Source organism: Cryptomeria japonica, chromosome 5, assembly GCF_030272615.1.
Source record: "Cryptomeria japonica chromosome 5, Sugi_1.0, whole genome shotgun sequence".
Taxonomy (NCBI): domain Eukaryota; kingdom Viridiplantae; phylum Streptophyta; class Pinopsida; order Cupressales; family Cupressaceae; genus Cryptomeria; species Cryptomeria japonica.
The window spans coordinates 522,883,769-522,899,330 of record NC_081409.1 but is presented as its reverse complement, the minus strand read 5'-3'; the positions used below and the strand labels follow the sequence as shown (position 1 = coordinate 522,899,330).

General features: G+C 37.5%; 2 protein-coding genes across 2 annotated transcripts in view; both read left to right on the top strand.

Annotated features, from left to right (window-relative positions):
* LOC131060940 (ATP-dependent Clp protease proteolytic subunit 4, chloroplastic) overlaps positions 1–15,562 on the top strand; it is a 69,504-nt gene that overhangs the window by 42,049 nt on the left and 11,893 nt on the right. The window lies entirely within an intron of this gene.
* LOC131876355 (uncharacterized) lies at positions 5,334–6,027 on the top strand. The gene is made up of 2 exons (XM_059221506.1): positions 5,334–5,542; positions 5,646–6,027. Exons 1-2 carry the CDS (start codon positions 5,374–5,376, stop codon positions 5,885–5,887), a joined length of 411 nt encoding a protein of 136 aa, XP_059077489.1. The 5' UTR covers positions 5,334–5,373; the 3' UTR covers positions 5,888–6,027.

The following is a 15,562-nucleotide window of genomic DNA, read 5'->3' as shown; positions in this document are numbered from 1 at the left end:
CAAAAACTTGGCTCATCAAAAATGCAATCTGCTACATCCATCCTTGTAGTGGTCGTAGCATAGGATGAGGAAGTCCACTCCTCACCAACAAACATGCGCCTCAAAGATGACTTTGATTTTATCAAGGATTTCAATGTGAGGAAATTCGAGGCAAATCTCGTTATACCAGGATGAGCCAACTCCCTTTCCCCTGTGTATTGCCTCATAATGCTAAGGACCAATGCATGATTGTAAATAAATTTGCATATATTCTTGGCCCTTTCAACGCATTCTTTCACCCATCCAAGCTTACTTATATCCTTCAGCATGAGGTCAAGGCAATGGGCCGCACATGGAGACCAAAAGATTTTTGGTTGCCTCTCCATCAAAAGTTTTCTTGCAACAATTTTAAATTAGTTAAAAAATTAGATGTGATAAGTATCAAGAAATTTTACCATTAATATTTAAAAGTTAAAAACTTAAAAGTTTAAAAGTTAAAAGTTAAAAACTTAAAAGAAAACTTTTAAAGTTTACCTGCAGCAACATAACTTGCTGCATTATCCGTCACCACTTGCACCACATTTTCTTCCCCCACCTCATGTATAACTTCCTCAATAGCCTCACATAAGTATGCCGCATTTTTGACATGTGAGGAAGCATTGATGGACTTCAAAAACATGGTGGATCCTGAAAATAAAACAAATTAATTATCAATAAATTAGAATGTAAATTATTCAATTTCAATCACAATGCATTTAGAGAAGTAAAATGATCAATCACCTCCGCTGGAAACAAGAAAATTTAGGAGTGTTCTATTCCTCCTATCAGTCCAACCATAGATGACACACTCGCAGAGTACTCGGTTTGAAACTCGCCGAGTTTTTGAGCTCTGCGAGTTTATCTGACTTTAACTCGCAGCAAAAACAAAAACTCGACAAGTAATCGCCGAGCTTTTTGCAAAAACTTGGAAAAACTCGGCAAGTTTCTTTTAAAAATTTGGGTAGACTAAAAAAAGATGCCCAAACATGTGAAAAAATTTGGTCTCTCCGTCAGGATTCATATATGGAATATAACATTTAAGTATAAGTGACTTATACTTTAAGTTATATTCCATATATACTGTCAGGATGTTTGAGAGTGGTTTCGGACCTCCAGGAGTTATAATGCAAAATCTAGTTTTTGGAGGATTCTTCAATTTTCCAGACTTGTCAAATTTCAGGATCCTTCGGCGATGCCCCTTGACCCCAACTTGGGGGCGCTGCCCCCAAACCCCCGTCGAAAAATATAGGGGGAAACTGCGCTGATGGAAGTAGGGAAAATTTAACCTCCGAGTTTGATTAGGCTCCATATAACAACATAATTAGCATTGAAGAAATCCTGGTATTATGCATTTTTGAGTTGAAAGTTTGAAACTATGAGTATGAATGATGAAATTTCAAATATGATGAAAGTTTGAAACTATTTTTAGCTAGAGCTGGGAAGAGGAAGTTGTATTTACTTTTGGTTTTACAAAAACTATTTACTATTTTGCTTCCAGCCATTAGCATTTCTCATGAGGATGCGATTTTGTAGACACTTTGCATTTAAATATATCTAGAATCAGCTTGTTTCTTTTGTGTTGTCATTTATTGACTCATTGGATGCATCTTCTCATTAAATTTTGCAAAAAAAATGCATTTTTTATTAAAATTAAGCATGTTTTTACGTTGCCGAGTTTTTTGCCAAGTTTTTTTGAGTTTTTCCCGAGTTTTCGCCGAGTTTTTTCTCAGGGGCTTCGCGAGTCGAGCCGAGTCACGAGTAGTTCAACTATGAGTCCAACCATCTGTCATGATGGTGCAACCCTTGTGGCTCCAAGATTGGCGGTGCTCCTCTAGGTCAACTTTCATATCTTCCACCATTTCCAACAAGAGAGGGCCACTCAACTCAGTATCACTAGGGGCTTTAAACCCCGCCCCACAAATGGTTACTGCATCAATCATGCTTTGCCAATAAGGAGACCTGTCACAAATTGAAATAGATTAAAAAAGAAAAGTTCAATTTCAATTTCAATTTTCAACTTCAAACCATAAAATTTTAAATTTTAATTTAAAACAATCAAATAAAAAAGTACCTGGCTGCAATAAATGGAATGTTGTAGGAGTACCAAAACTTGCAAATTGCTTTTCTTCTTGCATCATGGACCTCCTTGTTCCAAGACATGCTCTCAAGCGAGCGCTGTGCGCTAGGAGTAGTGTGTGGTACAAAAAAATTGTCTATCTTGGATTTTCGCACTCTAGGACCAAAAGTGTGACTAGTAGGAGCAGAAATAGAAGTACTAGCACTAGCAGAAGCACTAGGAGGAAAGGGAGGCATAAAAGAACCCTCTCCAACACAACCTATGGATGCAGCTGTGGATGCGGATGCGGATGTGGGTGGAGGGGAACCAATATGACATAACTCCTCTCGTTGTCTTTTTTTTGTTTGCTTATCTATTTCAAAATTTTCTAATTGGACGTAACAAAAACGGACTGCTTCGGGAGGTGCCTCGGTACAAGGCTCAGTATCATGACCACGTATGCCAACAATATGATATTTCAATCTATTTATCCCCCCATGGTTAATTTCCTTACAAAAAAATACACTTGGTTTGATTTCTTTGTCTACCAGGGAATTCTTCAATGTATTTCCATGCCTCATCTTTTTGACCATGTTTCCTAGGCTTAGGTTGTGGAGGATTAGGATGAGCCATTAGGAAAAAAAATTGTTTTCAAAACGTGAGGGCTGCTGCAATAAGACAATTTTACAAATCACCATTTGAGCATTGTGTTTTACGAAGTTTTAAATTTAAACTAATTAAAAAAAATCAGCAAAGACTAATTTGTGCATTGTGTTTCTTCTTGAAAATTTTCAAATTTCAAAAAAAGAATTTAAGAATTGAGAAAAATCAGCAAACCCTTGATTTTTTTTAGAAAAAATTGTAAATACATGTATACAATTTTTTCAAAAAAAAAAATCTAGGGTTTCCTATGCTATTGTTCTATTTATCTCATTGTGATTGAAGTATGCAATATAGATTTGGAAAGTTGAACTTAAAAATAAAATAACAACAAAATGAAAAATCCATAAATATAGAAAAAAAATCAACATAATCAATAAAAATTAACACTTACCTCTTTCAAATTTGTTGAGAAGTGTTTGAAATGAGCTTCTATGGACTCCTTGATGCTCTCAATGCAACTGTAGTGCTGCCTCAATGTGATTTGTGCAAGCTTTTCACCTCTTCCTCTCAGCTGGTTGCAAAACTATGGCTTCCTATTTTTCTCTCTTCCTCTCTTTTTTCCTCTCTTCCACTCATAAAAGTGAATGCCAATCCCTTTTAGGGTTATAAGAAAGGGAAATGGCAAAAAAAATCATTAAAAAATGTTATGTTTTTTTTTTTTTTTTGACTGCACTTTTTTAAGTGATGTCGGCCGGGTCATGACCCTCGGACTCGGTGAGTCAGTGAGTGACTCGCTGACTCGGCGAGTCACCGTGACCCGACAGGGGTCACCCGGCCCGCTGACTCGCGTGACTCGCTGCGAGTCACAGAAATCTGCTTTGCATGGACACATTGCACAACAATTCCTAGTAGCACGAAGGTCAAGTGCAATTGGTGTCAAGATGAGATCAGTGGTGGAATTTATTGTTTCAAATGGCATTTGTCAAAAGAATGAGGAAATAACACCGAGATATGCAAAAAATGCCCTGCAGATGTCTCGTATCAGGCAAAGCAATCTCTTGAAAGGATTGCTGAGAATAAGGCCAAAAAGGCAAGAATTGGGGTTGAACTAGGTTCTAGTTCTACAAATCCTAGGATGCACGTTTTGGGTGAGGATGGTGAAGATGGGGGTTTCAAGGAATCTGGGTCAACACATAATTCTATAGCACGTGGACCAAACACAGGTGGAGGAAACACCAGGATCACAAACCACTTTGGAGAGTACAGGATGGAGGAAAACTGTCACTGAACAAGCAAAGAAGGCAATTGCTAATTATTGGTACTCCTCTCACACGACATTCCATGCTTCCAGAAATCCATATTGGCAACCCATGGTAGATGCTATTGCAGCTGTAGGTCCTGGGTTTCAAGCCCCATCTTATGAATTATTGAGGGTTGGTATGCTAAAGATGCAGTAGAGGATGTTCAAGATGTTAAACAACATCGATTGCAGTGGGCTAGAACTGGTTGCAGCATCATGTCAGATGGTTGGACAGATAGAAGGAACCAAACTCTCATTAACTTCCTTGTCTTTTGTGAGATTGACACTGTTTTTTTGAAATCTGTGGATGCATCTAATATGATGAAATCCACAAATGCATTGTTTGAGATGTATGACATGGTAGTTATGGATGTAGGGCCACAAAATGTGGTTCAATTTATCACAGACAATGCTGCTGCTTGTGTTGCTGCAAGGAGACTTCTGACAGATAAATACCCTTCCATGTTTTTTACACCATGTGCAGCACATTGCCTTGATCTAACCCTAGAGGACATTGGAAAAATTGAATGGGTGAAGGCGGCATTTCAGAAAGCTCACAAGATTACCAAATTTGTTTATAATCACGCGAGGGTTTTGGCTATAATGTGCTCTTTCACAGGAGGAAAGGAGCTAGTTCGATCAGGAGTGACAAGATTTGCAACATATTTCCTTGCATTACAAACATTATGTGAACAAAAAGGTAATTTGAGGCGAATATTTGTTTCAGCTGAGTGGATGGAGTTTGGTTTCACAACTCAAGCAAATGGCAGAGTATATGTATTCTACCACATTTTGGGAATCTATTGAATAGATTGTAGAATTTTTAGAGCCTTTAGTAAAAGTCTTGAGACTAGTGGATGGGGATAAAGTTATAAACCCCCCATAGGATACGTGTATGAGGCCATGGATAGGGCCAAGGAGGTGATAAGAAACTGGAAAATAACAGGGATAGGTATATGCCGTTGTGGGGCATAATTGATAGGGGTTGTATGGACAAATGCACACTCCTCTCCATGCTGCGGGATACTTGCTCAATCCTCTGTTATTCTATAACACTGACTTCATGGAAATTGATGCTGAGATCAAACAAGGCTTCTTCAAGTGCATGGAAAAAATGTTTCCTGACTTGGAAAAATTTGATGCGGCTACGATAGAGTTGGAAATGTACAAGCATGCTAAGGGCTTTCTCTCTTCTAGGGCTGCTATACAAAGCAGAAAAACCATTCAACCAGGTAGACTCTATAAACTTTTGACAATCTCTTTATTTTGCCAACATGCTCATTAAGTTTGTTAAGATTATAAGATATTCTTAGTCTTATAATATCATCTCCATATAATGTGTTTTTCAGTTGCATGGTGGGCTTCTTTTGGAGACGAAATACCAAATTTAAGGTGGATGGCAGTGCGCATTTTGAGCCAACCATGCAGCTCATCAGCTTGTGAGCGTAATTGGAGTGTGTTTGAACACATACATTCCAAGAAACGCAACCGCCTATCACAACAACGACTGAATGACTTGGTATTTGTTCATCACAACCTCCGCTTGAAGATAAGGAAAGCTCAAGGTGAGAATATTAATATATAGTTGCAGTTTTTTAAATTGTATTCACTATTCATTGTGTTTTTCATTTGTAAGGGAAACACTAATTTCTACATGGGCAAAATCAGGAACTATTGAGGAAGGCTTGCCAATTGACCTCGATGAGATATATCCAGAGTGTGAGTTGATTGATGTTGATGATGCCGATGATGATGATGATGTTGATGATGATTATGTTGTTGCTGATCGTCCGCTTGAGTTTGAAGATTTTGATCTCATGAGGCAAGCCAACTTTGGTCCTGAATGGGTTGAACGAATTAGGACAGACTCTTACCCAAGAGCTTCATCATCAAGGCCTCCTGCCCTCTAGCATGTCATTGCCTACATATGAGATTTTGGAATTTTGTACTTAGTTTACAAGTTGACTTTGTTCAAAGTCCCAAACTATATTGTAATTGACATTTTGACATCTATCACCATCTAGATATTATTTATGGTGTAGTATATTTTGTGCAACATAATTAGTGATATGAATATAAACAACGAAAATCTATTTCCTGCAATTCATGTGTTCAAGTGTTTATTTTATTTGCCTACAATATCTCTATGCTATGGAAATACCCTAAAATATATAAAAAAGTAGTTTTTGATTGTTTTTCTGCAATTTTTTACCTTTTTTTGTATATCCGATTTTTTCCCGATTTTTTGAAAAAATCTTATACTTTTGTTTTGTCGATTAATTCCCCAAACGATTATTGCTTCCTTGGTCTCACCATCTCAAGTAGGATCATTCTGTCTGTAGGATACCTAGGAAGTTTGTAAGGTGCGGATCTGAATCCCTGAATCCGTAGGTATGTAAAGGTGGGAAACTGTATGTACCATGATCCATATTTCTCAACTAGCTCTGTTGTTGCCTTGGACAACCTTTTGTGGATTCTGCCCTGCAACATTCTTGTAATATACATGGTGAAAGTATCGTTCACCCTCCTGTAGTCTTCAATTCTATGCATACCAAATTGTGGATAACATTCATAACTTTTGTATTGTCCTGGTCCATTCCCGACTTCGCCTTTGCATGTTAATCCCTTGTATGTGACAAATTTTGTATGTATTTTTACAAGATAGGAAGCCATGCCAAATGACTTAGTCTTCTCCACATTACTCAATTGAAAATCTAGATTGTCGTTGATAATCTTTGCCCAATTGATCATTGTTCCTCTTGTACAATGTTGGATAAAATAGAACATCCATCCTTCGAACAAGGCACCCTGTGGCATCCCCATCACTCGATTGAGCAGGAATATCAGGTTGTTGTATTCATCCTTGAAATCTGTACACATAAGTCTTTTAGGTGCCTTGGAATGATGAGGCCTTGGTTCAATCATCCATTCCTTGTTCACAATTGTCTTACACACATTCGCCTTTATATTATATTTTGTTTCATACTCGTCCTTTGTTCTTTTTTTCATATCTGCACTTCGGGGAATTCCATATACTTCCACAATTGCATCCTCAACAAGTTAGGCAAGGGTTACCCCTTTGGGAGACTGGATCATGCTGGAAATTGGATCATAATGCCTTGCATACTTTAAAACAAGTTCACTGCACTGTATGGATTAAGGAAACCTGACGACGTGGTATATGCCACTCTTCATGATATTGGCAAAAAGGGGAGAAGGAATCTGTTTCTTTATTCCATACATTCTCTGTTGCATCCGCTCTATGTTCATATCTATGATTCCCTTCCATTGGGAGGACAATTGGGAATCCGGATAGAATTCCTCTTGAACTATCTTCAATTGCTCTTTCCTCATGCCGATTCCGGATTTAGACATGGTGCCTGTACGAAACTCGAAGTTGATATCATGGAAAAACATCCTAATAACCTATTTTCAGAATTGTATAAGTTCTATTTCTTATGATTTAGACAAATTTAGGGATGAAAATAAAAAATTCTAGCATTGTTCTTTATGAATTCTGAAAATAGAATGAAAATGTGATAGAATAGGGTCTAAAACCCTCATAAAATCCTTACTTTCAGATTTGTATAAGGTCTGATTTCGAAACAAAGTCTGAAGACAAATTTGATATACTCAGAAAAATGTCAAAATTAGTGTCTGGAAGTATACCACAAATCTGGAAATGCTTAGAAAAGGGTGTGAAAAGTTCTGATTTTCAATTTTAAATGTCTGAAGACACCCTTCCAAGGTCAACAATTGCTGCCCAAAGTCTGAAGACAATCTGCAACCCATAAAAAATAAAGTCATTTGAACCTGTTGCAGTCATAGGAAACACTTGTATTTGATGAATTTTACCTTCCCAAAGTGAAAATGGCTAAGTTTGAGCACAAGCAAAGGGTTGGTAGTAAATAAATAAGTCTGAAGACAAATCTGGAAATGGTGTTTCAGACTTATATCAGCATTGGGAACCTCACCAAATGTTTCCAAATGGCTCCAATATAACCTCTCAACAAAATTCGCCTAAGTATGTGAAGGCTGGAGGTGAAAAATCAGGTTTGAAAATGTAGCTTCCAGCCAACAATGGAGTCAAAACCACTTCCAGCCAAGGCATAAAATTCTGATCAGAATGTTGTTGCAGCCTTCAATCAACAATGGCACCCAATAATATCAAGGAAAATCGCCCAAAGTGTGGAGGAATCAACCTCCCAAATAAAATCGCCACCCTCCAATAACGGTGCCACCTCCCAAAAAATCGCCAAATGTGGCAAAATGTGCCACCAATGCTTGCTGCGATGGCCTTCAATGATAGCGCCCAGGTCTGATTGGGCAAACAAATGCCTTAAATATGCAACTTAACCCTCCAAAATGGTGTCCAATGGGCACTTAGTCAAAATCGCCTAGCTGGAAACTCTCCCACTTGCCTCCAATCTGCCACTTGACTGTCACAATCAACACTTATAATATTATTTTAATGCTGGGCAGGCTCTTTTCGATTTGCCTTTGGAAAATATTTAATCATTGCAAATCATTAAATAATTGTTTGTCAATACAAAAACAATTAAATTTGACCCCACTTGCATTTAAAATTATTCAAACTTCATCAAAATTGGCCACTTGGGGAAAACCACTCCATATCTGGATAAAATCCAGATGAAAATTCTTCACAAATTACCTTAATTGCCTCTTGGGGAAAATCGACCCCCTTCATCGAGATTGGAAATCTCTTCATTTTTGCTCATTAAGTCCAAAATTTACCTTTGGGGAAAATCGATCCCCAACTAGATGATTATCGAGATCAAAAATCATCATAAGCACTCTTGGGGAAATTCACCATCTATCAGGACAGTAATTTGCATTAAAATCCATCAAACGTGCTCACAAATTGGCTCGGGGGAAAATTGACCTCCATCTAGATAGGCAACTTCAGTCTAGAGGAAAAATGTGGGTCATCAGGGCAAATTCCAACACTTAGACAAAATTTGGGCCTTCTAGTGGAAAAATGTGGTCCATGAGGACAAATGTTAGGATAGTTGGGGGAAAATTGCCCTCCATCAGGATTTTGAGTGGGGGAAAATCATGGGTCATCAAAAATTTGCTCAAAATTGGAGAAACAATGCCCCTCATCAAGGTTTTTGACCCTTAGATGTCAATTTAATGGATTTCCATTAGGAATTTAATAATTTCCCCACTCAAAAACACATGGACATGTTAAATTTCATCATTATGCACATAGTTGAAAATCTCGGACTCGCCACGGACTCGACAAACCAAAAATTTGGACTCGGACTCGGACTTGGGAAAGACTCGCGAAAGACTCGGCAAGGACTCGGCAAAAAAAAATAGTAGTTTTACAAAAAAAATAAAGAAATTAATGTATTTAGAGAACATAAGAGCCATAATTGAAACATTACACATGTCATATGATCGACAAACGCGCAATATTTGAAATTTCATCATTCATACTCATAGTTTCAAACTTTCAACTCTAAAATGTATAATACCAAGATTTCTTCAATGCTAATTATGTTGTTATATGGAGCCTTATCAGACTCAGAGGTTAAATTTTCCCTACTTCCATCAGCGCAGTTTCCCCCTATATTTTTTGACGAGGGTTTGGGGGCAGCACCCCCAAGTTGGGGTTAAGGGGCATCGCCCCTTGCGCGCTCCTTGTCGCGATACAGGGCGAGGTCGAGGGGCCGTGCCCCGCGAGGCCAAAAATACTTTTATTATTTTATAAAGGCATCGGGTGTTATTTTGCTATTGGCCCATGTCCAATTAGGGTTACCCCTTAACCCCCAAAAAAGTCAAAAAGGGGGGGAGTTACGCCAAATGAAGGCAAAAAAAACGAAAAAAAACTTATTTTTAAAGCTTGCCTGATGGTTTTTCTGGGTTGCGCGAGTCCATCTGAAAGACTCGCGAGTCCGTGCAAAAGACTCGCACGAGTCCTTGCAAAAGACTCGCGAGTCTTTCAAATCAACTCGCCTCGCGAGTCCTTGGCGAGTCGACTTGTGGCTCCCATGGACTCGCGAGTCCGTGGCGAGTCCACGAGTTTTAAAACTACGATTACGCATCGAGACATAGCCAAATTTATCAAAATTTGAGCAAGAAAATAGGGATTTCATCGGGATAAAGTGCAATTTTGACTTGAATCACCTCCCAAGAGCAAGAAAATAACCCCTAAAGGACCTCTTGATGCTTACACACAAAAATACTACCAATTCAAACACGTTTTAAAATCAATTACGCTAAAAAATCTAGACAGAGACAAAATTAGGTTCACCTTGACTTTTAACATTTTACACGCACTTGATCCTATTCAAAACTCAAAAACCCTAATAGCACTTAGGCACACAATCATATCAAAACTTGAGACTCAGACACTTGAAAATTCAAAATTGTCGCCTAACTACTGAAACCCTAAACTAACAAGATGCGGAAAGCAGGAAAGAGGGGGTCCCCTTTTGCAATGGGGCGATGTGTGAAAAGGTCACAACACTACCCATTTTGCAGGCTGACAATTTTGAATTTGCTTTTTCAGAGGAACCAGTAGTTTCTAAATTACCCTCTACAGAACTGATGGTTTTGTCATACTGTCAAAACCAGGTAGTTTATAAGAGCTGCAATTTCTAGAAGTGATTTCTCAGATTAAGTATAACTCCTAATCCTTAGGTATTAATTCCCATATAATTTATCTTCCATGCTAGACCTTTTTTAAACAACTAATTTTTATCTAACAAATTTACTCTATCGTTTTCTCTATTTTCTGGGTTCCCTTTTAACAACTATCTACCCTCTATATAAGGGAAGAAAACAAGATTTTTGTATTCATTAACGACACAAATTTCTCTTAATATTTAATGCACAATTTGTAATGTCCCCATCTTGCGTCTACATTGACATGCTAAATGTAAACACCTTGAGCAGTTTATTTGAAGAAGAGAAGATAACAAGAGTTGCAGATTTATTAATCAAGTCACACAGTTTAAGATCCAAGATGCAGAAGGAAATGGAAAAGGAGGTTTAGCAGATTGTTCTCTGGTCCTTGCATACTCTTCTTTTGCTGGCTACCCGTGGGTCCCATAGGCTGTTTGGTCTCGTGGACATTATTAAAAGCATTCATTCATTCATAGGCTAAGTGGATGTGGTTAGGCTCTAGCAGGTGTTTTTAGTGTATTTCATAAAATTTTCTATTTTTAGCATATGGCTATTTTTAATAAGTGATATGTTTAGCACCTGATCTTGGATTCTATCTCCTCTTAGTTCAGAGTGCAATGCTTTCCAATTCAATGCCTTGGTGAGTTCGAAGGTTGACAAGATGATATTTGGCTTATTTCACTTAAGTGTTCTTTTATAAAATCACTTTATAACTGAAGTGAAGGGTGATGTGTTCATACGTGTCATGCCCCCTACAGTGAACCCCATTATCTGATTCTACCCAACACCGTGAATAACAATTTCGTCTGTTGGTGAGCATGAATACTATCGACTACAAGGACATAAGTATAGAATGATATTTGATATTAGTTAGTTGATCATTCTGTAATGATATGTGATTTCACTCTTGAATGATGTGCGATTCCATTCTTTAATCCAAGACAACAGTTAAACATTAGTTAGCATGATTGACAATATTTTGAAGGGATATATTAGTTATGAAAGGAAATATGATGACCAAGAGGCACATCCTTTACAAATGGGTTCCATTGGGAGGAGTGGTCTCTGATGGGAAGGTATTAAAGAACAATATCTAACAATGCAGAAGGGATATATAGTATCGAAGTATCTAGATTAATAAGGATAGAAGTCATTCTAGACCTTCAGTCTGAGATATACACATCATCCATTCAACAATTTGAGTGTTTTATTATTTTGGTGGCTCAAGATTAAGGGACTACTAAAACAATCTCAATTGTGAACCTCATTCCAAACCCTACTTAGAGCAATTTAGGGCAATTTGAGGGAGGTTCCCATAGGGGACATTACAATTGGTATTAGAGCAGTGATTCTGCCACCCCGTGAGAAGTAGTTGATGCAATCTAGCCAAAGGGCTCAAAGGGCTTTAGAAAGAGAGAGAAGAAAGCTTGCATCCACCAACCATCCTATACCAAGTAACACCATGAGTGAACAAATGAGCAATGAATTGACAAACTTCATGGAACAAACCTCTTAAGCCATAATGGAACAAAATGAGAGGAATGAAAGAACCACTCAACTTCTCCTCCAAGCCATTCAAAATATAAGTAATAATTCTCGACCCAACTAGCTGAATAGGACGGATACTAACTCCAACCACTCTGAGAACAATAACATTTCTCCAAGGGTGGGCAACCCTAGACCAACAAGATCTCCCTTCCTACCTAGGGAGGAACACATGGAAGAAGAGTTGGCAAACACACCACCCATGAATAATATTGATGAAACTGGGGAAGCATACTCTATACTTGACCCCTAAGTTGGGAGATATATCTATATATCTCTTTTAAAGATTACTGTGGTGCCAAAATGAAAGTTATCCATAATAAGAAATAAAAGGGCAACATGACAAAGACTTGAAAGATAGAATCAGCAAGATGACCCTCCCCAAATTTGATGGATTAGGGAAGATAACAACACGTTCTTGGACCCAAAAATTATATACATACCTTGCACTTAGCCCAATGACCAAAGAAAATGCTATCAAATTTGCCACACTCCACTTGTAGGGTACAACCCATGATTGGTAGCATCATGACCTCATTACTTAAGATCAACACATAACTACCTATGATGAATTCACTCAAGAACTCATCTAAAGATTTGACTAGGAACATCCTGAGTGGTACTTTAGGGAACTCACATTGCTAAGGCAACAAGGAACTATTTAAGAATGTTACTCAAATCCAAAAACTTTCTGCAATGGTACCCAAAGTATCCCAAAGAAGACTACCCTACCTATTTGTCCAAGGATTTAAGGACTCTATTTGTGATTTGGTAAGTGCCCTCAATCCAACGTCGTTTAAGGATGCAACTCAAAAGGGACTAAACGTAGATATCACACCTACAAGGGACAAATATCATTCAAGAAATCGACCTTCTCCCCCTCTATTTTATAATGAAAGAAAGGAGCTCATAAACAAAGGTCTATGTTTTCATTGTGTTGGTTAACAGATTTGTCCTTCTTAAACACCTTTCAAAAATGACTCACAAATGCCCAAATTGAAAGACAAAAAAAAACCAATAGTTGAGTCACTTGTAATGGCAATTGCAAGTGCTCTTTGAATTTTGATATGAAGGTATAACTCCCTTCGTTGGATAAAATGTATGTTTTTTGAATATGCTTTTAACCAGAAAGCAATTAAGGCAACTTACATCTATTCATAGCCATGGCACAGATGCGAACAACAATTTTATAAATAAGAGGATACTGGAGTAAAAGACATAGATCCTTGCCCAGATACCCACAACAAAGAGGAAAAAGATTAAATAATTTGCTTTCAGACGTATGAATGAATGAGAAATCAAAGTCTCTGCAACAAACATACACATAACTGGGATGCACAAAAATGCATTATAAGAATAATTGGAATGACTCACATGTCAAATTACAGTCAAAAGAAATACACACAAACACACAGATCTGAAATATATTTCTTCCTTTCTCAGAATGCAAATAGAATGACTCAAAGATCATCTTATTTCTGTACAATGATTATGCCCAAAAATAGAAAAATACATTATTCTTTTCCCCTTTTACAATAGAAATCAGAAATCTCTCCTTGCTGCAACGTAAGTTCTAGCAAGAAAAGGAAAGAGCCACCCCTTTAGCTTTTTCTTTTCATTACATATATATATCCTCCTTTTTCGAAGAGACTTTCAGTTAACATAACTGATTCTTGGAAAAGATTATTGATTACAAAAATATTTCTTTTTAACCTTTTACCTTCCTATGGAATTGCTGCTTTCCAACTGATTTAAAACATTTTTAAAATGTTTTAAATTGCTGCTCTCAAACTGAGTGAATTTTTTTTTAATTTTTCTTACAACTATTTTTTATTAAATTCACCACCGGTTAACCGGGCATCCTGGAGCCGTGAAAATTTGCGAACAGTTATGATATTGAAAATTACAGATGGGTTTTTAACCATTTTTGAACAACTCACCAAATCCGGGTACTTCCTTTGTAAATTGACCCGGCCAACCATATTGCTGCATTGAGAAAATATCAAAATAATATATTATGTGAGCTCGTATGGTCATGAAATTAAATCTAGGAACATTTAAGACCAAAATATTAGGTGGGTTGTACTCAGATTAAAATAATCCACAACTTTTTTTTTGGCTGCATTTTTGGACTGACGGATATATGTGCAAAATTGGACTGTCACAGACTGAACCATTGAACCACTGAACCGTTGAATCGTTGAACCTTTTTATGTTGGTTCGGATGTTCAACACAGAAAGTTCAAAGTTACAGATTTCGCCCACAATATGCTTCATTAATCACTTTGCCTTTACATTCTCGTGCGTGTTGAACCTTTGAACCGCGGGGTTCAATTAGAAGGTTCAAAATTATAGACTTAGGCGAACATAAAGACTAAAGTCATGGGATTTTTCAATAATAAAACTACAACTTGGGGAAATGAAAATTTTTAAAATTTCCGAGCTCAAAAACTGGGGTAACAACGGGCTATGAAGGGGGACGAGGATTGCAAGGACGAAGAGAATCCAAAAAATCTCTGGGTGAGACCAATGCCTTATCCATTGGGCAATAGAGTTAAAGAAATTGAAGGAATAAAGGGCGTTGCTTTGCAGAGGAGTGGAGGAGAATAGGGCGAGAACTGAAAACTAACAAGCCAAAATTGACCAAACTGAAAAAGAGACTAAACTAACCACAACCAAAATTGGAAAGCCAAGCCAAAAGACATACAATAGGAAAAGGAAACTAAGACCCTTACGCACCCGGACTAGGTGCAACAAAACCAATTTCCAAATGGCTATGCATAGCCATTAACTGGTTGGGAGAAATATGTGCCTTCCCGGAACAACGAACCGTTGAAACAATATAAAAATTGAGAACTGCGGCCACTCGATGACTGCTTCATCACTAGATCTCAGATTAATGAAGTGCAAGAATATATCTCCAAAAAGCCATTTTTCATCATAAACTTCTGAATCTTCTCTAGTCCCCTGTATAGCATTACTCAAGCCCTTTTCAATTTTTGATTGCAAATAATAATACTTCTTTCCTAAAGGAACTGCATCATCTTTAGAATTTCTACTGTTAAAATCATCGCTCTTAAAATAACTTTCAGCATTTATACTAAGCTTGGAATAAAGAAAGACTTCATCAAGTATAGGATCTACACTGGCTGAAAAAACTTCATCTTTCTTTACTGCAATCAGATCTGAAAACTCCCTATCCAAAACCAAGGCATGAGATGAATTAATACCTGAATTTTTTATGTGAGAGACTTCTCCTTCAATGGATGACAAAAACTGACATATGATTTCCTCTTTACAAAGAGAAATGTCTTCCAAAACCTCCAGGAATTCTGGAAACTGCAATGCTTTAACAACTTGACTGCTTTCTTGCTCTAGATTCATTT